This window comes from Cnephaeus nilssonii (genome assembly GCF_951640355.1).
Source record: "Cnephaeus nilssonii genome assembly, chromosome: 14".
Lineage (NCBI taxonomy): Eukaryota > Metazoa > Chordata > Mammalia > Chiroptera > Vespertilionidae > Cnephaeus > Cnephaeus nilssonii.
In genome coordinates this window covers 16809469-16828024 of record NC_137085.1, presented here as the reverse complement: position 1 = coordinate 16828024, position 18556 = coordinate 16809469, and the positions used below count along the sequence as shown (strand labels likewise).

The 18556-nt window shown below is 51.4% G+C and overlaps 2 protein-coding genes across 7 annotated transcripts; both read right to left on the bottom strand.

Moving 5' to 3' along the window:
- Positions 1-838: 838 nt before the first annotated feature.
- On the bottom strand, positions 839-4344 carry HDHD3 (haloacid dehalogenase like hydrolase domain containing 3). 3 transcript variants are annotated; one of them, XM_079790942.1, is made up of 2 exons: positions 4301-4344; positions 839-2175 (listed from the first exon to the last, which is right to left on the bottom strand). In XM_079790942.1, exon 2 carries the CDS (start codon positions 2008-2010, stop codon positions 1255-1257), a length of 756 nt encoding a protein of 251 aa, XP_079647068.1. In that variant the 5' UTR covers positions 2011-2175; positions 4301-4344; the 3' UTR covers positions 839-1254. The 3 variants fall into 3 exon arrangements, with proteins under 3 accessions (XP_079647068.1, XP_079647066.1, XP_079647067.1); XM_079790940.1 differs by lacking the exon at positions 4301-4344 and adding an exon at positions 3891-3983; XM_079790941.1 differs by lacking the exon at positions 4301-4344 and adding an exon at positions 3694-3964.
- A 171-nt stretch (positions 4345-4515) lies between these two features.
- On the bottom strand, positions 4516-17052 carry ALAD (aminolevulinate dehydratase). 4 transcript variants are annotated; one of them, XM_079791061.1, is made up of 13 exons: positions 16960-16999; positions 13437-13557; positions 10760-10947; positions 9239-9289; positions 8658-8754; positions 8154-8289; positions 7955-8038; positions 7766-7854; positions 7435-7490; positions 7258-7345; positions 7083-7169; positions 6671-6800; positions 4516-6027 (listed from the first exon to the last, which is right to left on the bottom strand). In XM_079791061.1, the coding sequence occupies exons 3-13, from the start codon at positions 10870-10872 to the stop codon at positions 5969-5971; spliced, it is 990 nt and encodes a 329-aa protein (XP_079647187.1). In that variant the 5' UTR covers positions 10873-10947; positions 13437-13557; positions 16960-16999; the 3' UTR covers positions 4516-5968. The 4 variants fall into 4 exon arrangements, with proteins under 4 accessions (XP_079647187.1, XP_079647188.1, XP_079647186.1 ...); XM_079791062.1 differs by having other exon boundaries at positions 16955-16996; XM_079791060.1 differs by lacking the exon at positions 13437-13557 and having other exon boundaries at positions 16960-17052.
- Positions 17053-18556: the final 1504 nt, after the last annotated feature.

The window sequence follows — 18556 nt, the reverse complement described above, 5'->3', positions numbered from 1 at the left end:
CACGGGCCTGCCGCTAGGGATTCCTTATTCTTCTGCCCATCTGAATGCCAGTCCCAGTTCAGGGTCCACTCCAGAGCCCTCCCTGGCTGTTGGCACTAGAACATAACATACATGTGCCCATCTATGTGCTTTTCACCTGTGGTATCCCCTGTGTTTGGCACTGACCAAGGCATAGAGGTGTCCAGTAAATACCAAGTAGAGAGGTGTGTGAAGAGAGGCAGGAAGAGACAAGGAATTTTTAAAACTCCTTCAATTTCCAATAATTCTCCCCACATGTACACTCCTGCCACCTTGGGCTCTGGTCCCTGTCCCCTGCAATTTCCTACCCCTTGTTTTAACCCATGACTGGGGTGTCCTTTAAGAATGACATCCTTTAGGTCACCTTCCCTATTCTTCCAGGATTTCTACTGCACTATGTCTCATGTGACATGGATCCCTTTCTACTTGCAAACTAGTGGTCAAGCCAATGAATGGGCTTTGGAGTCAGGCATGCCTAAATTGGAACCCTGGCTCCCTCATGTACTAGCTGTGACCTCAGGCAGGCTACTTAACCTCTGAATCCCTTGTCAAATGGAAGTCCTACTACTTAAGCCCACTAGGTAGCTTTGAGGGTTCTATATGCATATCAAGGACTAGCAGAGTACCTAACACATGGAGGAGGTGTGTGTGTGTGTGTGTGTGGGGGGGGGGGGGGGGTCAAGTTTCTTTTCCTGACTGTGGTTATGGCGTTGTCTAAAATCTGATTAAACTATGTGGTTTTAGAGGACATGTCCTTAAGCACAGCTTAGCACCCTGATTTTCAAATTAAGCTCCTCTGACCTTAGACTTTGCAGGTGGGGGAAGTTGTAGACGCTTCAGGGCCCGAATGAGGGGTCCTAGGACCTTTGCTTCACCCTCGCAGTGTCTCCTTTTTTCCTGTTTTGCACATTGGGGTTCCACATAAGATCTCCCACGACAAAAGGACCCTTGCTACTAAAACCAAGTTTCAAGATGCCTGATTTTGAAGATAGTTGGGCCCTTAGTGAATCTTGTTGGAGGTGAGGCAGATTTGTGGAAAAGGGACGCAGGTGTGATGAATGAACCATCTCAGAGACCAGGAGCAGATTAGTGGGGCAGGGCTAAAAGCCTCACTCTCTGCTTTATAGTCAGAATGCATTACAGAGTCTGCAGGGAGGGGGTAAAGGTCAGATCTTGGGAAGGAAAGGACTTCCTGTCTGTAATGTTTGTTGGGCCCAGCCACTTCTCTCACCAGACTCACAGCCCCGTGGATGAGTTCTCCAGGCGGTTAAGGGCAGGCAGGAGATGGGGCAGTGAGGGGAGGATATGTTCTTGGGGTACAGAATCTTTGACCACAGGGTCCAGAGGCCCCGGGCCAACTACTAGAAAGCTGTGCATGCCTGCAGCCCGTGCCCCCTTATAATCATAGTGGTAACTGTCCCCAATATGGGCCGCCACTGCTGGCTCTACGTGAGCAAGCCGCAAGGCTTCCTGGAAAATGCGGGGGTCTGGCTTGCACCAGCCAGTAGCCCCAGAGGTCAGCACAAAGTCAAAATGTTCCCGCAAACCAAGACCCATCAGGATACCCTCTAGTCGCTGGTCAAAGTTGGAGACCACTGCTAGCCTCAGACCTCGCTTTCGGCACCCCCTCAGGGTGTCCTCAGCTCCCTCCAACACCTGCCAGGTACAGGGGCTGCTGAAGTCTTTGTACAGCTGGTCAGCGATGGGGGCCACAGCCTGGGCATCCCGAGCACCCGCCAGGTGGAAGGTCTGCAGGACCACATCCTGCCACCACTGGCGGCTGGTGAGGCCCTGGCTCAAGCCATAGTTGGGGAAGCTGTGGCTCTGAGCCCTGAACACCTGCCGGAAGGCTTGTTCCAGGACCGGGGCCTCCACCTTCAGCCCATGGGCCCGAGCGCTGGAGGCATATTGCTCCCCCACGGGCCGGCGGAGCCTGAGCAGTGTGTCCTTCACGTCCCACGTCAGCAGTCGTAACTGTAGCTGGTGAGTCATGGGTCTGCAGGAGGGGCCCAGTCTACTCCAGATCCACCTTAAGTTCCAAGGGCCAAGGGGAAACGGAGTTGGACCACACACTTCCACAACCTAATGGTTGTCTCTTTCTAGGCTTCGTGGGTCAGAACTTCTGGTACTTGGGTAATGTCTTCACAGCAGAAGATCCTGGAATGAGATGGCAAGTAAAGTGGGAGTTCAGGTTTTAGACTGGATTCAAATTCTGGTGCTGCCAGCTCAGTGTGTGGCCCTGGGAGTATCACTCTTTGAAGGCCTGTCTCCTCATGGGTAAGAACACAGGGACCCAACCTCACAAGATTATTGGACTAAATGAGATTATCTGATCATTGCACAACAAATTTCTGAACACTGATTACGTGCTAGATGCTGGGAACAGGACAGGGTTCCGGATCTCATGGCATTTATAGCATTAAATAATAGGGGATACAGATATTAGACAAAGAACTACACAAACACTTAGGCTTAATGAATGCAGCATGAACCACGAAGTTATAAACCCAAGGACCTTATCTGGTCTTTGTCAGGGAACCTAGGCAAGTGAAGTTTCAGTGGGGATCTGAAGAATGACTATGCAGGTAAGAGAGGTGGTGAAGTGTTCCTGGCACTGAAAACAGCAAGTGCAAAGGTCCTGAGGCAGGGCAAGGAGTCTGGTGCTTGGGGCCAGCTCAGGCAGGGCTTTGTAGGTCAAGATAAGGAAACAATTATGATTGCTATTCCTATTGTTAGCAATTCCAAAGACAGAAGGGTCCTTGCAGACCATCTGACCAAACCCTTGGCTGTTCAGCAGGGAAGACTGAGCCAGAGAGGGGCAGATATTTACCTAAGATCCCAGTGAGTCAGCAGCATAGCCAGGACTAGAATACAAACCTCCAGACTCTTTGGCCAGTGCTTCCTTCCACTGCTTAGACATATTGAATTAAAAAAACAACAACAACTTTTTGGCAAACCTGTATAACATAGGACAAAAAGCAGACCAGAGCTGTCTGGTCCTACCTGCCTTTAAGCCTCTCTGAGCCCCACCTTCGTCTTTTTAAAAAATATATGTTTTCATTTATTTCAGAGAGAGGAAGGGAGAGGGAAAGAAACATCAATGAGAGAAACATCAATGGGCTGCCTCCTGCATGGCCCCTACTGGGGGCTGAGCCAGCAATGCGGGCATGTGCCCTGTGACCTCCAGGTTCAGAGGATGATGCTCAACCACTGGGCCACACCGGCTGGGCCCAGCTTCATCTTCAATGGGGCTAATAACATCTGCCTGGGTGGACAGGAGTGAAAGAACTACTGCCTCAATGCACAGGAAACAAACTCCTCCGCCTGTCGTCCACAGGCTGGATGCAGCTTCTTTCCCCAGAGCTGATTCGGGCTTCCTGCAGGAATCTGAGGGTCCAGAATTCAGAGTGCAGCCACGTGTTTGCCGAGATAGGGACGTGGCTGGTGAATCTGGGGCAGGTCTTAGAGGAAGCTGGTCCAGGAAATGGATTTAAGTCTGTTTGGAACTCGGAGACCCATCGGAAAACCCTCCTCGCTTTGCGGGTAGGGAGATGAAGGCCCAGCGAGGGGCGGAACTCACGCAGGGACAAAGGCTCTGGCTCCCGACCCACAGCGTTTTGCATTTCTGGAAGCCGGAGCTGGGGACTCGGCTGCAGGCATGACCTAACTGCTCACCTTCCTCCCAACTCTCGGGCTCGGTGTTGGCAAATTACAGGTATGCCAGCCGTTAGAGCGGAGCCTCCAGGCTGCCGGCCGCAGCGTGACCCGGGCGGGAGGGCCTTAGGGACGCAGGCCGTGCCCGCGGCGGAATCCGGGGCCCCTTCTCAGCTCCAGCGCGGAGGGCGCGTCCCCGGGGCGCAGGACTCACTCACCTGCTCCTGAGGGAGGGGGTCCGGAGGGAAACCGCAGCCCCTGCGGCGAGGGAGGCGCGGAAGCTCGGCCGGGCGCTCGGCCGCCTCTCCTCGGCCCCGCCCCTTCCTGCCCCCACCCCCCCGCCCCCACCGTGCTCCTAGGTTCCTTCTCCGCCCCTAGGAGAGACCCGCACACCCTCTCGGATCCCCATTTTAAGCCCTGTCGCCCCCAGCCCGCGTCTCACCGTCACCTTGCACCCTCTGTGCCTCTGCGTGCCCCTCCCGCACCGTCCGTCTCTTTTCCTCCCTCTACGCGCTCTCCGCCCCCCCCTCTCCCTCTCCCGGCCCCTCCGTCTTCCTCGGGTTGGGACTCTCCTGGGAGGGGCGCGGCTGACTTGGGAAGAGGGGCTTTGGGTCCCAGAGAGGCTTACTGAGTGCCATGTGGGCTTGGGCAAGGCAAAGCTCCCCTCCGGTCTGGATCCCCTGTCCGCACCAGGAAGGAATTGCTTTGAGCTGGAAACTTATTTAACTCAAGACAATTTGCTGAGGACAGAGTCCTCTGCAGTAACTTAACTGCACCCACCCCGTTTTGTTTTTTTTTTAATGCTCTATTGATTTTTTTACAAAGAGGAAGGGAGAGGGATAGATAATCAGAAACATCGATCAGCTGCCTCCTGCACACCCCCCACTGGGGATGTGCCCGAAACCAAGGTACATGCCCTTGACCGGAATTGAACCTGGGACCCTTCAGTCCGCAGGCTGACGCCCTATCCACTGAGCAAAACCGGTTAGGGGCCCAACCCCCCCCCCTTTTTTTTTTAGTGACAGAAAGGTCTTCATGCTCATCTTTAAAACGTATCCTGAATACATTTGCTTCCTCCCCTCTCCACTATCACTGTGGGCCAGGTCACCACCGTTGCTCCCAGGGGTTTGCAGTAGCCTAACAAGGCTTTTTCTCACACCCTTCCATTTTTCCCATAGCAGCAGAATGTGGGAAATTGGACCATACTTAATAGGTTAAGATGCTTTAGTTGTCTTTGTATCAGATGCAAAATACATCCCAAGCTTCCTAAAAGGTACAGGATCCACCTTTCTAACCTCTAGCCCTGTCACCCACCCTTCTCAGCGCCCAGTTCCCAGCTCCCAGCAGTGCTGCCAAGCTCCTCACGGCAGGGTCTTGGCACACTTGGTGTTATCCTCACGGCTTCTGGTGCGCTTCCCTTGGCTCGGTAAGGACCCTTCCTTTTCCCTTGACCTCAGGGAGGTCCCCCTCCCCCATCTGTTATTCTCTGTCTCAGACCCTTTATTTTCTTCCAAGCACTTATTAGAATTTGTAACTGCTTTATTTGTCTGTTTTCTTGTGGCCTGTCTCTCCCATTCTCTTGGTGTAGTTTCCACGCAGAGAGACAAGCTGAGGGCTGTCTGGCTAGATCCTCAGTACCCAGCAGGGTGCCTGGGCACAGAAAACACACTCTCAAAAAATATCTCTTTAATAAAAAAGCCTTTTCGATGGTGGCATCTCCAACCATCAGGAACTTTGTCTTTGCTTCTGAATTTTGATCCCCTGGCAATGTTTCTGCTCGTTAATGAGTAATTCTTGTCTGGGGTTTATGGCTCAGAGTACAGCAGATCGCAGGCAGCCTGGCAACCACTGGTCTGTGTGGGAATCGCAGCAAGTTTCAACTTTGAACTCAGGAATGTCAATCTAGGCCTCGGGCCCTATGTCCAGCAGATGTGGCATGCTGCCAGAGGCCGTGGGCTTTCCACAGCTTCTGAGGATCCACGATCCAACTGTCTTCCTCTTCCCCTAGTGCTCCAAACTCCTCTCCCCGGCCCCACAAACCTGTGCCCGTGAGAGCTTTCAAACGGAGGCAACACCAGAGGAAGGAGCTAGAGCGGCAGCGGTGGCCTCAGGGCTGACACGGGAGGGTGGAGAAGCTTGGCGGAGCCCAGGACGACGTGGCTGACAGTGGTAAGATTTGGCAGGAAAAGGGCACAAGGGCACAGTTCTAAAAGCAGCGTTTACTTTGGTTTTCACTTCTCCAAGGCCCCGGGGCCTCTGTAAAGTTCTAGTTCTTGGGTCGTGCACACTCTCTCCATCAAGCCTTCAGCCACTGCAATAGCTGAGGTGTGTAGTAGGTGATGATGATGTCGGCACCTTTGTGGGAGAGAAACAGGGAACAGGGGAGGGGTGGGGCATCAGCTCTGGGCATACCTTCTGGGAAATGAGGGCCAGCGGGGAAGAAGGCTACTATGAAGAGTCACAGTTAAGTGGGTTTCACAACGTAAGACTGAGCCCAGTGCTAGGCAATTCTAGCTCTCTATATTGTGTGACTGTGGACAAGTCATTCTCTCTTTCTGGACCTTAATCTGCCAGTGAATAAAATGCACAGTGTGGAAGCAGGTAAGCTGTAAGTTCCCTTCCCACACTGGGTGCCATACCAATCAAACCAGCTCCCATTTATGGAGTGAACACACGCCAATTACACCGATCATCTCACTTAACCCACATGACAGCCACCTACCAGGTATCTTATCTCTACTATAGACAGGGCACTGAGGTTCAGAGAAGTGGCTAGGCCAAGGTCTCCCAACCAAAAATAATAGAGAGCTCTGCTTTCTTCACGGTTCCATGTTCTGTTCTATAGTCATGTCTTTTCCTCTCAGGCTGTGTCTGTTTAGATCACTGTTACCTCTGGGTCTAACACTCCAGGCTGTTTCAGGACTTCATTTCCATTTCTGGGCAAACTGCCTATTAGTCTGTGTGTCACAGGTCAAAAACCCCGGCCCTGCCAGCTTACCAGCTCTGCGGAAGGCAGTCATGACCTCTAGAACAGCGGCCTTGAGATCAAACGCTCCAGCCTGGGCTCCGTGCCACAGCATAGCAAACTCTCCAGAAACGTGGTACACGGCGAGAGGGAGCTCTGGGTGCTGCAGAGAAGCAGCAGTAGGCAGAAGTGGATGGTGGGTGTACCCCTGGGAGTGTCCCTTGTTCCCTGCCCAACCTTTGACCATCTTGAGCCCCAAGGCCTCAGGCACTGCTGCGGACCCATTCTTAAACTGTTAGAGCAGGGGCAGGGAGGGGAGGATTCCTGTTCAGAGGCAGATTGCTTCCAACTCTGAGATTCTGCAGTCCGTCAATCTAAGGTCCCAGAGCCCATGGACACACTCTCTCATGTCCCTGAGCCCCCCTTGTCTCTGCTCTGTGCTCACCTTGTTCTTCACCTCGCGCACAATATCCAGGTAGGGCATTCCCGGCTTCACCATGACCATGTCGGCTCCTTCCCGGACATCCCGGTCCTAAGGGATGAGGCAGGGTGTGGGCAGTGCCTGGGATGCGAGGGGAGAGGGGGGCAGGCTAGCTGGGGCTCAGGCTCTGGTCACTCACCACTGCTCGGAGCGCCAGGCCTCGTGCTCCCGGTGGCAGCTGGTAGCAGCGGCGGTCTCCAAACGCTGGGCTTGACTGAGCCGCGTCCCTGGGAAGCAGAAACATCAGGGAGGGCTCCAGCTTTGAGCTAACGGGTCAGGGCTTCAACAGCAGACCCTCTAGCCCATCCCCACTCACCGGAAAGGTCCATAGAAACAGGAAGCAAATTTGGCACTATAGCTCATCACTGATACCTGTGGAGAGAACGTGGGGACTGAGCTCAGTCAGCCCTTTCCAGATGACCCAGGGTCATGTGCAGGAAAGGGACTAGGCTGGGAGGTAGAGTGCCTGTGTTCTATCTAGTCCCACTGGAGCTCTGGGCCCTGATTTCCCTATCTCAGGAGCAGAGGTTGAGGCAATCCCAAAGACCTTGTCCAGTGTGTCTTCAGTTCCGTGATTCTTGGCCGATGTGGGGGCAGGGCTCTCTCCTCACCTCCCCACACCCCTCCCCCCACCTCCCTGCCCCTACCCTGTTGCCAAATCCATGTGCCATCAGAGCCTCCTTGATGGCTTCCACGCGTCCATCCATCATGTCCGACGGGGCTACCACCTGACATCCTGAGGGACAGAGGATGGCCTTCAGAACTCTGGGACCCTCCTGTCTACTCTGCCACCTCCCCGACCCAGAGGTTCTCCTCCCTGCTGGTGGCTTACTCACCTGCCTTGGCATAGGCCAGAGCCACCTCTGCCAGCCGCTGGCGGCTCTCCTTGGCCCGGAAAGCCCCATTCTCGCTCAGAAGCCCTGCACGTCAGACAGCTGGATTTTAGGGAGCACCTGGCCTCTCCCACTGTGGGGAGAACCGGGCAGGGGGAGTGCAGGTGGCAGCAGGGCTGGTGGAGGGAGGGAGGGAACTCACCACAGTGACCATGGGAGGTGTAGGGGCACAGGCAGACGTCGCAGGCCACCAGCAGGCTGGGGAAGGTCTTGCGCAACAGACGGATTGCCTCGACGGCCGGGGAGTCCTCAGCGTCCGCTGCAGAGCCCCGCTCATCCTAGTGACAGGGAAAGGACAAAGCAGCGTGGCTGTCACACGAAGCCTCTGGGAGGCACAATGGCCCTCACAGAGTGCAGTCCCCACCCTCTCCTTTTGTCACCGTCTCGGCCTCTGGGCGAGGAGGCACAGTGAGGACTCTCCCCGTTTTGCAGAGGGGACTTGACTTGCCCAGTCAGGGTGTCCTAGTCCTACTTAGCTTCTTGACCTTACATGGGTGCTGTCTTAGTAACAGGGGCCATGTCCATTCGCCTGTGGCCCCAGGGCCAGCACAAGGCCTAAGTGAGGGTGTGGTCAGTGTGGAACCTCAGCTCACCTTCACCCAACCTCCCCTTCACCTCCCCTCTACTACCTCCCCCGACTCCTCACCTTGGGAACTCTACTGGGGACACCAAAGACCAGGACGCAGCGCAGGCCCTCTTCCACCAGGGGCCTCAGCATCTCTTCTAGCCGGTTCACACCATACCTGCGAGGAGGGGCTGCAGTGAGGCAGGCCCCTGGCAAGGGTCCTCCCCACCCTGCCACACTGTGCCTCTATTAAGAGCCAAGTGGCACTTGGTACCAGGAGGGCTCAAGCCCCATAGTATAGGGGGAGGGGGCAGGAACGTACCCAACGAACAGATGGGTAAGCTGAGGCACCAAGTGGAAGACTAAGGGATTCAGCTGCAAAAGGCCCCTCCAAGGTTCTTTTATTGAACTCCCATTTGAAGTTAAGCTCTCCTCTCCAAGACTCTGCTATGATGCCTCTGGTGATGGGTGGCCCATTACTTTACAAGGCTGCCTCTTCTGTTGTGGAACAACTTTGACCCTGACAAAACCCTTCTCTCTACTGAGCTGAAGTTAGACTCTCCGGATCTTCTACCCCCTGGGTCTGCTTCTGCTTCCTGGCACCTCCACCTGTACAATCTCTCCCTCCATCATCCCCCTGCCCTCCCCACCATGTCTCCTACCTGGCCACTCCCGGAAGGCTGGCAATAGGCTGTACATCATCAGGAACATCCCTGCAAGAGTGGGGGTGGGCTATGGATTGGTAGTTGTGGAAAGGGCCAGTGGTGAAGGGGTGACTAGGGGGGATGGTTGGGGAGCCGGGAAGGAATATGGAAGTGGAGATGTTGGGAGGAGGATAGGGTCCAGTGTCTGGTTCCCCTGCCTGGCCAAGCCCAGGGCCTGAAATAATAATAGGAACAACAAGAATAATAGTGACAGTAAGAGCAACCTCACTAAAAGACGAGCAATCATAGGAAGCACTCAAGTGGTTAAGAACTTGGACTCTGAAGTCAGAAGGTCCTCACCTACTATCACAATCACTTACTAGTACTGACTGGGTGACTCTGGACAAGTTGTACCATCTCTTTGAGCCTCAGGCCCTTTTTTTTATATCCTGGGTGGATTCATTCATTCATTCATTCATTCACTCATACAACAAATATTTATTGAGCACTTATTATGTGCCAGGTACTGGTCTAGGCTCTGGCAGTATAACAGTGAACAAAACAGACAAAAATCCCTGCCCTCATGGAGAAAACAATCTAGGGTGGGAGTGGGAACCTTTTTTTCTGCCAAGGGCCATTTGGGTATTTATAACATCACTTGCAGGCCATAAAAAATTATCAACTTAAAAATTAGTCTGCTATATTTGGTTAGACATTTAATTAGCTCACCCCTAATGCCTTGGCAGAGCCAGATCAAATGATTTCGTGGGCCTTATAGGCCCGTAGGCTGGATATTCCCCACCCTTGATCTAGGGGATAATATTCATACCTTCCTTATACGGATGCTGTCAGGACTGAAAGATAACAGATGTAGATGCTTAGCATAGTACCTGGTACACAGTGAGTCCTCAATAAATGTCAGCTGTTGCTATCCTATATAATAAAAGGGTAACATGCAAATCGACCGAACAGCGGAACGACTGGTCACTATGATGCGCACTGACCACCAGGGGGCAGACGCTCAACGCAGGTCAGTGCGCTCCCATAGGAGGAGTGCAGCTCAGCCAGAAGGCAGCACTAAGGATGTTCAACTGCTAGCTTAGGTCTGCTCCTCACATGAGCCAGGACATTCCCCGAGGGCTTCCGGACTGCGAAAGGGTGCAGGCCAGGCTGAGGGACCTCCCCGCCCTCCCCCGTGCATGAATGCCATGCACCAGGCCTCTAGTTATTAATAATCCTGACTACCACCTCTTACATGTACATAGCACTTTACAATCTACAGAATATTTCTCAGCTTCTGTCATACAGCAAAAGCTCAGGATGGCAGGTAAGAGTTATTTCTTATTTTCCATATAGGAAGATTGAATTCTTCTCAAGGTTTGTTTCATTCTAAGACAGCTGCAGTCCTTAACCCATACCTTGAGCTCCAAGCTGACAAGCTCACTTTATCACCCACAAACAGATGCTTGCTCTGGTCACAGACATACCCACCCACCCACACCCTGCGGATCAGACACCCGGCTCATTCTGGGGACTCACGTGACAAAGATGGGGTAGATGAGGTTGGAGGCACTGAACGTGGTGGCGGCTGCCTGCCAGGTCCGAAGCAGTGGGTGGAAGTAGCCGCTGTGGAGAACAGACTGAGGCTGCATGGTGAGCAGTCAGGGTACAGGGTAGCCAGCTGGTTGGAACTGAGGGCTCCTGGGGTATCTTCTGGGTGTTCAGCTCTGTGGGGGCAACAGGAGGAATGTGGAATGTGAGACATGGTCCCTGTCCCCAGGAGGTGGTCATATACCCCCAAGCTCTTCTGGATTCCTGCATCTCCTGCTGTCTACCTCAGTGTTCCTCTGCGTGTGGTTCACCAGTCCTTGCTGGTCTATAAGATAAGTAGAGAAAGGAAAGTAGGCCTTAAGAAATTTTCATAGCAATTTGAACCCAATAATATAAAATTTGGGCTCATACTTATTTGGCCTCTCTTTTTAAACAATATTTTTCTAGAAATTCATTTTTATTTTATCAAAAAAAAATCAATCTGGGCTGGATGGAAATTAGTATGAGGAACACTGATCTAGCCAACATTTATACTTTGTTTATTCCATGAAAAATGTCCATGTACTTGGCAGAAATTTTAGATAAACCGAAGTAAAAAACTCCCTGTAATTCTACCCTTCGTACGTGGACTTGTCAAGCAAGACACACACTAAGAGGATTAAACAGCAGTCCCCAACACACATACACACACACACACACACACACACACACACACACACACACACACACCCTGTAGAGTGGCCATTGACGTCGTCTTTTCTAGCCCTCAAACTTCCTGCTACTCCACAAGCACAAGCCACACTTGGCTAGCTTCCGGCTCTGCTCACCCTGTTCCCTTTATCTGGAAGGCCTGTGCTCTCGCCACTCCTCCAGCCCCAAATCCTACCTGGCTGTCCACGAGGCACTCCTTCCTCCCTCTCCCACTAAAGCCTCTCTTCTTGCCCAGGTCACACTCTCTCTTATATAACAGGTCTTTGTGACTATTTCTTAACTTGTCCCAGTAGACAGATCTTCTGCAGGTTTATAGTGAGTTCATTTTTTTGTCTTCCCCACACCCTCTGCCACATAGTAAATATTACATGAAATACCAGACATTATATCCTAAATGCTAAATAAAGGATGTAAGATAGAAGGAAGCTGGGGCAGTGTCGTTTGTTTCTTGAGCACCTATTGTGTGCCAGGCCACACTGGGCACTTGCACACATGATTTCTCATTAAGTTGGCACTACAGTCCTGGGAGGTAGGGCTGATTGAGTGCATCTCGGAGAGGTGGAACCTCCCTAAAAGAACTATGTGTTCCAGTGTGAGGTTGGAGGTCAGAAGAAGCTTGTTGAAAGAAGATGAGGACTTGAACTGGTTTTGCAGGATGAGTGGGTTCAGCTAGTTAGAGGAAAAGGGGAGAATATTCCCTCAGGAAGAGAAGAAAGGAGTAAAGGTAGGGAAGGAGGGATGGCTAAGGACTATTCTTAGGACCTAAGGAATCAATGAATGGAACCACGTGTGTATGGAGGGGAGGGGAAGAGCACAGAGGATGTGGAGCCAGAGGGGTGGAGAAGGAAGCATCATAAGGCGGCCAAGAGGCAGTCTCTTGGGGCGGATGCTTTCCTGACCTGGAGGGCAATGGAGACAGGGACAAGGCAGGAAGAGGGTAATGGGGAGCAGACCTTGGAGAGGAGGTGGAGAGCTCCGATTTAGACACTTCCTTTTGGAGGTGTGTACAGATGTCGATGTGAATAAAAGTGACTCCATCTTTGCATCCCTACTTTTGTTTTTCCATGCCGAGATCTCTGACCTAACTAGTCTCAGCCAGCACCAAAGCCTCACAGTTAATGATTAGCTGTGTCCTATAAGTTCACATAGTGTAACCATAGATTCCTATCAGTAAGTGACCAGAATGGCACAGCAAACAAGATAAATATCAAACTAGGTGTTGGCATTAATTCTAAGTAATTAGCCATCGTAAGACCAGGCTCATTGCATTCTTTGCCCCTTAGTCTTATCAATCATTAGTAGTTCAGCTATACTACAAAAGATTTATTAGTCTTGCCAAAACCGGTTTGGCTCAGTGGATAGAGCCTGCGGACTGAAAGGTCCCAGGTTCAATTCCGGTCAAGGGCATGTACCTTGGTTGCGGGCACATCCCCGGTAGGGGGTGTGCAGGAGGCAGCTGGTCGATGTTTCTCTCTCATCGATGTTTCTAGCTTCCTATCCCTCTCCCTTCCTCTCTGTAAAAAATCAATAAAATATATATATATATATATATATATATATATATATATATATATATATGTATATATATATATATATATTAAATATATTTTATTGATTTTTTACAGAGAGGAAGGGAGAGGGATAGAGAGTTAGAAACATCCATGAGAGAGAATCATCGACCAGCTGCCTCCTGCACACCCCCTACCGGGGATGTGCCCGCAATCAAGGTACATGCCCTTGACTGGAATCGAACCTGGGACCTTTCAGTCCACAGGCCGACGCTCTATCCACTGAGCCAAACCGGTTTTGGCAATAAAATATATTTTTTTAAAAAAAGATTTATTAGTCTAGCTAATAAGCTGCAGAGTCGGATGGGTTGTCTCTTCTGCCCTGACCCAAACTTACAATAAGTAAATGACCCCATAATAAATTCTGTTATAGTCAATGAACTTGCCTGCTGTTGGTCAGCCTGAAGACACCTTTACAGATTGGTGGTAATGTACTTCCACTCCACCTTAGACAAGGTGCCTGGGGAACACTCAAAAGCCACTCATCTCTCCTTGTGTGAATGGGATCTCCAGGCTCAGAGAAAGGCAGGGACTTATCGGAGGTTACACATTCCCCTGGCCTGGGGAATCCTTTAGTACGCTGATGATGCCTTTCTCCTCAGTCTCCCAGGCTTCTTTTTATCTGACCCGCCTTCCAGTCAGGGTTGGGGTTATCAGGAGCCACACAGGGCCCCACCCTACCACCCCACCCTTGAGCCAGCCATATCACCTGACACAAGAGCAAGCCAGGCCTCCCCAAAATGTCCCAACTCCCAAATGAGCAAGCATTCAGCAGTTACAAAGTCCCGAGTGCCCACTTTGTGCAAGATTTTGCTCTGGCTCAGTTGGTTGAGTGTCGTCCTGTGTACCAAGAAGTCAAAGGTTTGATTCCCAGTCAGGTTACATGTCCAGGTTGTGGGCTTGATCCCCAGTGGGGGGCGTGCAGGAGGCAGCCTATCAATGATTCTCTCTCATTGCTGTTTCTATCTCCTTTTCCCCCTCCCCCTCGCTATATAATCATTAAAACATATTAAAAAAAAAAAGATTTTGCTCCCAAGTCTTCCAGGGATTAGCCTAGCTTAGAGAGGTTGTCACTTGCCCAAGACTACACAGCTTGTTAGTAACAGCCAGAATTTGAATTTGTTCTAGACAATGAGTGCTGGGTTTTATCTACTAGTCCTGGTAAACACTTGATTCAGCGGGCACCTCTCTGCCTCGACTATCTTTGCTTTGCTTTGGTGGCTGGAGAGCTGAGAAAACAAGGAAACAAGAATTGTCCTTTTAGAGATAAGGGAATGGAGGCTCCGAGAGGTTAAGTAACTTGCTCAATGTCATTCTGGAGTCAAATCAGATTTTGAAGCTGGGTCTACACACGTCTCAGAAAGCAGCAACCTTTGTGGCCGGCTCCCAGCTTCTGGAATCCAAAGCTGCATTCCACTGGCTTCATTCTCGCTTCTACTTTAGAAGGCTGAGGGAGCAAATGAATGCCTTCTGTTTATCAGAAGCCACAGGGCAGGGCTGCCTAGGAGCTTTGCAGGTGGGGGACAAGGGAGGGTGAGAGTGGCGAGGGAGAGGCCTCCCTAGGGCAGTTCCGCTTTAATATCTGTGTGTTGTTGTATTTTAATTGTAGGGTTCAGAGAGATTTGATTTGCGAAATGGTTATCAATAATAAAGAAATTAAGTTGAAAATCACCAATCTTGTTTACCGCTTATATTCTGATGTGGAAATTGCATGCAGAGAGGCAACAGGACCTGTCTGACATCACACAGAGAGTCAGGTACAGAGCTGGGCTTGACCACGGGATCTCCTGGCTTCTAGTCCAGTGCCATACCCTGCCCCACACATGGTCATTCTGTCACAACAGGTGCTGAATCAATACCTGAGGGGTAGAAAAACACCCCTGGGCAACAGAGTTACATCTCTGTTTGCAGAGCAAAAGCCAGGTGGAGGTTTGGGGAGATTTTCATACACTTGGGAGGGCACTTCTCTCGAATCAAGGGAGCTTGCAAGTCACTGCTTAAATCCTGTCACACCTCACTCAAGTCGAGAGCAAGTCACCATCCGACCCAGCACCTATGCTCAGCCACATTCGAACAGGTTAGCTCTAACTGGAAGGCAGTATAGGGTGGTCCAGAAAAAAAAATCTACATTTCAGGGTCCAAGAGCCCCAGGTCTGGTCTGTGCTCAATGTGTGACTCTGGAAGGTTGCTAGCCTTTCAGATCCTATAAAATGGGAGTTAATCAAACTGGCAAAGCTGCAGAGATGAGAGATAGTGAACAAGGTATGTGCTTAGTCTCACAGTAAACACGGAGCTACTTTTATATTAGGAACAGAACTGATCTGGAACTAGATCTCCAGGCGTGCCATCACATCTGTGCCTTCTGCACACACCCAGAAGGGAGAACTTTCATTCAAACCTGTGTGGGCTCCAAGGTCTCCCAAGACGTCCCAGGTGGGGGTGGGGGTGGGATCGCTGCCTTCCAGCAGTGTATGGGGGGGGGGGCGGGGGGAGGAGAAATAATCACCACACAGATGCTACACCAGAGAGGTGGACCAGGTGCTGTGAGAGGGATCTGTGTGCTCTGGGAGTCAAGGATGGCTTCAGGGAAGAGGGCACATTGAGGAATTAAGTAGCTTTTCAAACTGGTTGTGAAGGTATCTCCTTTCTTAGAAGGCAACTTTCCCAACCTGGGAATCAGTTAAGCTGGGCCCTGAGAAGCTGCTACCAGGAGGGACTGAGAAAGAGCTGCCCCCCATGTTGTGCTTGGCTGAGGATTCCAGAGGTTATGATCTTGGCACAGAGGCCTGGGAGCTACTGCCAGCTCTAGCAGGCTCTGCCACCAGCTGGGGAGGAGGCGGTCAGGAGGGCCAGCTAGGTAGAAGGTGGCCAGGGCTGAAAAATCCAAAGCCCCTGAGGGGCCCAGGACAGCAGCTGTTAGGCAGTTCTGACAAGGGACCGACTTGTTTATTCAGCTCACATTTCCTGAATATCTACTCTAGGCCTGTCCCAGTGCTACACACAGGAATTAAAGAGAAGAATGAGACCTGGGCCTTGACCTAGAGGCTTTGAAGAGCCCAGTTTCCTCTGGGCTTGGCCATTTGGAGCTATGAGGAGAATTAGCCAGGTCCACAGACTCCTAAGACATCTTGGCTAAGAGGATCCTTAAAGCTTGTTGATTACATCATCGAAATGATGGTGAAACTGGGTTCAAGGAAGGACAGACACAGGCCCGAAATCATGCAGGGGGTCAGTGGCAAATTTAGGGCTAGAATTCAGGTCTCCAGCAGCCCAGTTTTCAATGCCCACTTATTAATTACCCCTTGACACTTTAAGTACAGATTTCAAAGCCCACAGCAGAGTTGGGCTGTGGAGAACTCTGGGTGAAGGGGGTGGGAGAGGGAAGCAGACCGGTGACTCTGGACCTGGATGCAGCTGGCAGCCTGATAATAAAGTGTGTGGATTTTGGAGTCTGTTCCAGCTGTCACTCTCCAGCTGTGTGACTTAAGTTGCCTCGTCTGGTAAATGAGGACTTGAATCGCCCTCAATGGGCTGTTGTAAAGACTCAATGGGCCAAGGCACGGACGTACAAGCCTAGCACAAAACGGCTGATACACATCCACCATCCTCCCGCATCGGCGATGTACCTCGCGCTCTGCACTTCCAGAGGCTGCTGCAGCGGTGTCTAAGGGAGTGAACCCCAAGGGCTGGACACGTGCCCTCAAGGACTATGGCCCCACGGAGACCCCTAGCCCGGCTGCAGCAGGGCAATCTACCTCTAAGAGCCCAAACACCGGCCCCAAAGGACGGATCCCCGGCTGCACTGCCAGCGCTTCGGGCACACAGCACCATCTGGGTCTGGGGACGCGGTGCCACAGCCCCCGCCTCCAAGTCCGCCATCTCCCCGAGTCCGGCCCCCGCTTACCTTACCTGCTCAGAGCTGCGAGTCTACGCTCCCGCCACCGCTCCCTCGCACGCAATCAGGTCTCTCCCGGTACTCGAGGGGCGGGCCGCTTCCCGGAAGCGGCGTCCAGCTCACACCCCGCCCCGCCAGCCTGCACGCCACACCCCCTGGGGGCTCTAGGCTGGAGCGCAGACCAGCTTCAGCCCCGGCGGGGGGCGGGGGGCGGGGGGCGGGGGGCGGGCTCGCCTGCCCTTCGGCACACCCGATTGGCTAGGCCTCGAGGCTCACGTGCGTGTGAGAGGCGCGGACCAGCGCGTGGGCGGGGCTAGGCCCGGGGGAGGCTGCGGGGCGGCGCGGGAGAGGCTCAGCGGTCTCGGCGAGTGCACCTTTCTCCGAAGCGGTTACAGCCCCGAGGGTCTCTTGGCAGTCCTCGTCTTCCCGATGTACAGCCTACTTGGCGCTGGTTAATTATTTGTTGAAATAATGGGACGTCAAGGACGTTAAAACAACACCGTAATGCCCAGCACAATTGCTAAATTCATTTTTGCGGACTGAGCATTTCAAAGTTGTTTTTTTTTTATTTCAGCACCAGGCTGCCTCCCAAGTTTTAAGAGAAAATTTAATCCATCGTAGTTGCCGAGGATCTACTCTGTGCCATGGTTTGGGAGATGTGATTTGAATGACATGGGCATTTTAGGCATTAGGATGAGTACAATGAGGCTTTGTGGGTTTGGGTGAAGTGGTGGTCGGGACCAATACCCTAACAAGGGAATGCTTTTATAGAGGTGAATCAGGGATTATAGAAAAGCTAACTTTGAATCGTGAACATGCCAGTCGGTTGTATTACACTTATACTCAAATTTTGTTTCTCATAATCTGTAACCCAAACCTGTTTTATACTTCAAGCTAAAGAGGTAGAGAGGCTTAATGCTAAGGAAATAGGACATCGTTTAATTCCCAGCTACTAGAGTTCTGGTTTGTGTTCAAATAAGGAAGGTGGTAGAAAGGAATGAGGAAGAGTGAAGAAATAAAATGGGATCAGTGTGGTCAAGCTGCTAAATTATTTAAAATCAAGAAGGCTGAGGCAGAAGGAAATGATTCTATTCTTGCTAACTAGCCTGGGAACTTAAAACTTTTCACTTGTGCATCCATGCCTGGATATACATGAACTCCATAGATAACCATCTGAGCAACTCAGTTAATAAACCAGACCTGGAAGATTACCATTTTGGATCAATCCAGAGGCTAAGAATGCAGGACTGACTCTTCTAAAAAAAAAGTGCTTTTTACTTGAAAAACTCTTAAGCTTTTTTTTTTTTTAATTGATTTTTTTTGGGGGGCAGGGGAAGAGGAAGAGAGAGAGAGAGAGAGATCCTTTTTGGACCAGAGTTAACTGGAAACCTGGGTATGTGCCCCAGGGCAAAACTCGGTATTGCGCTTAGTTGTGTTTCAGGTTTGCAAACCTAGACACTTGAATAAAAATTTATTTTAGCAAAGCCTCCTGATTCATTTGCATCCAGTTGACAGGAAGTAATGTGTTTTTTTGTGTGCATTCAAGTCAGAAACAGTACCGTACATTTTACATTCACTTACCTGAATTTGACAACAGTTACTATCTTCATT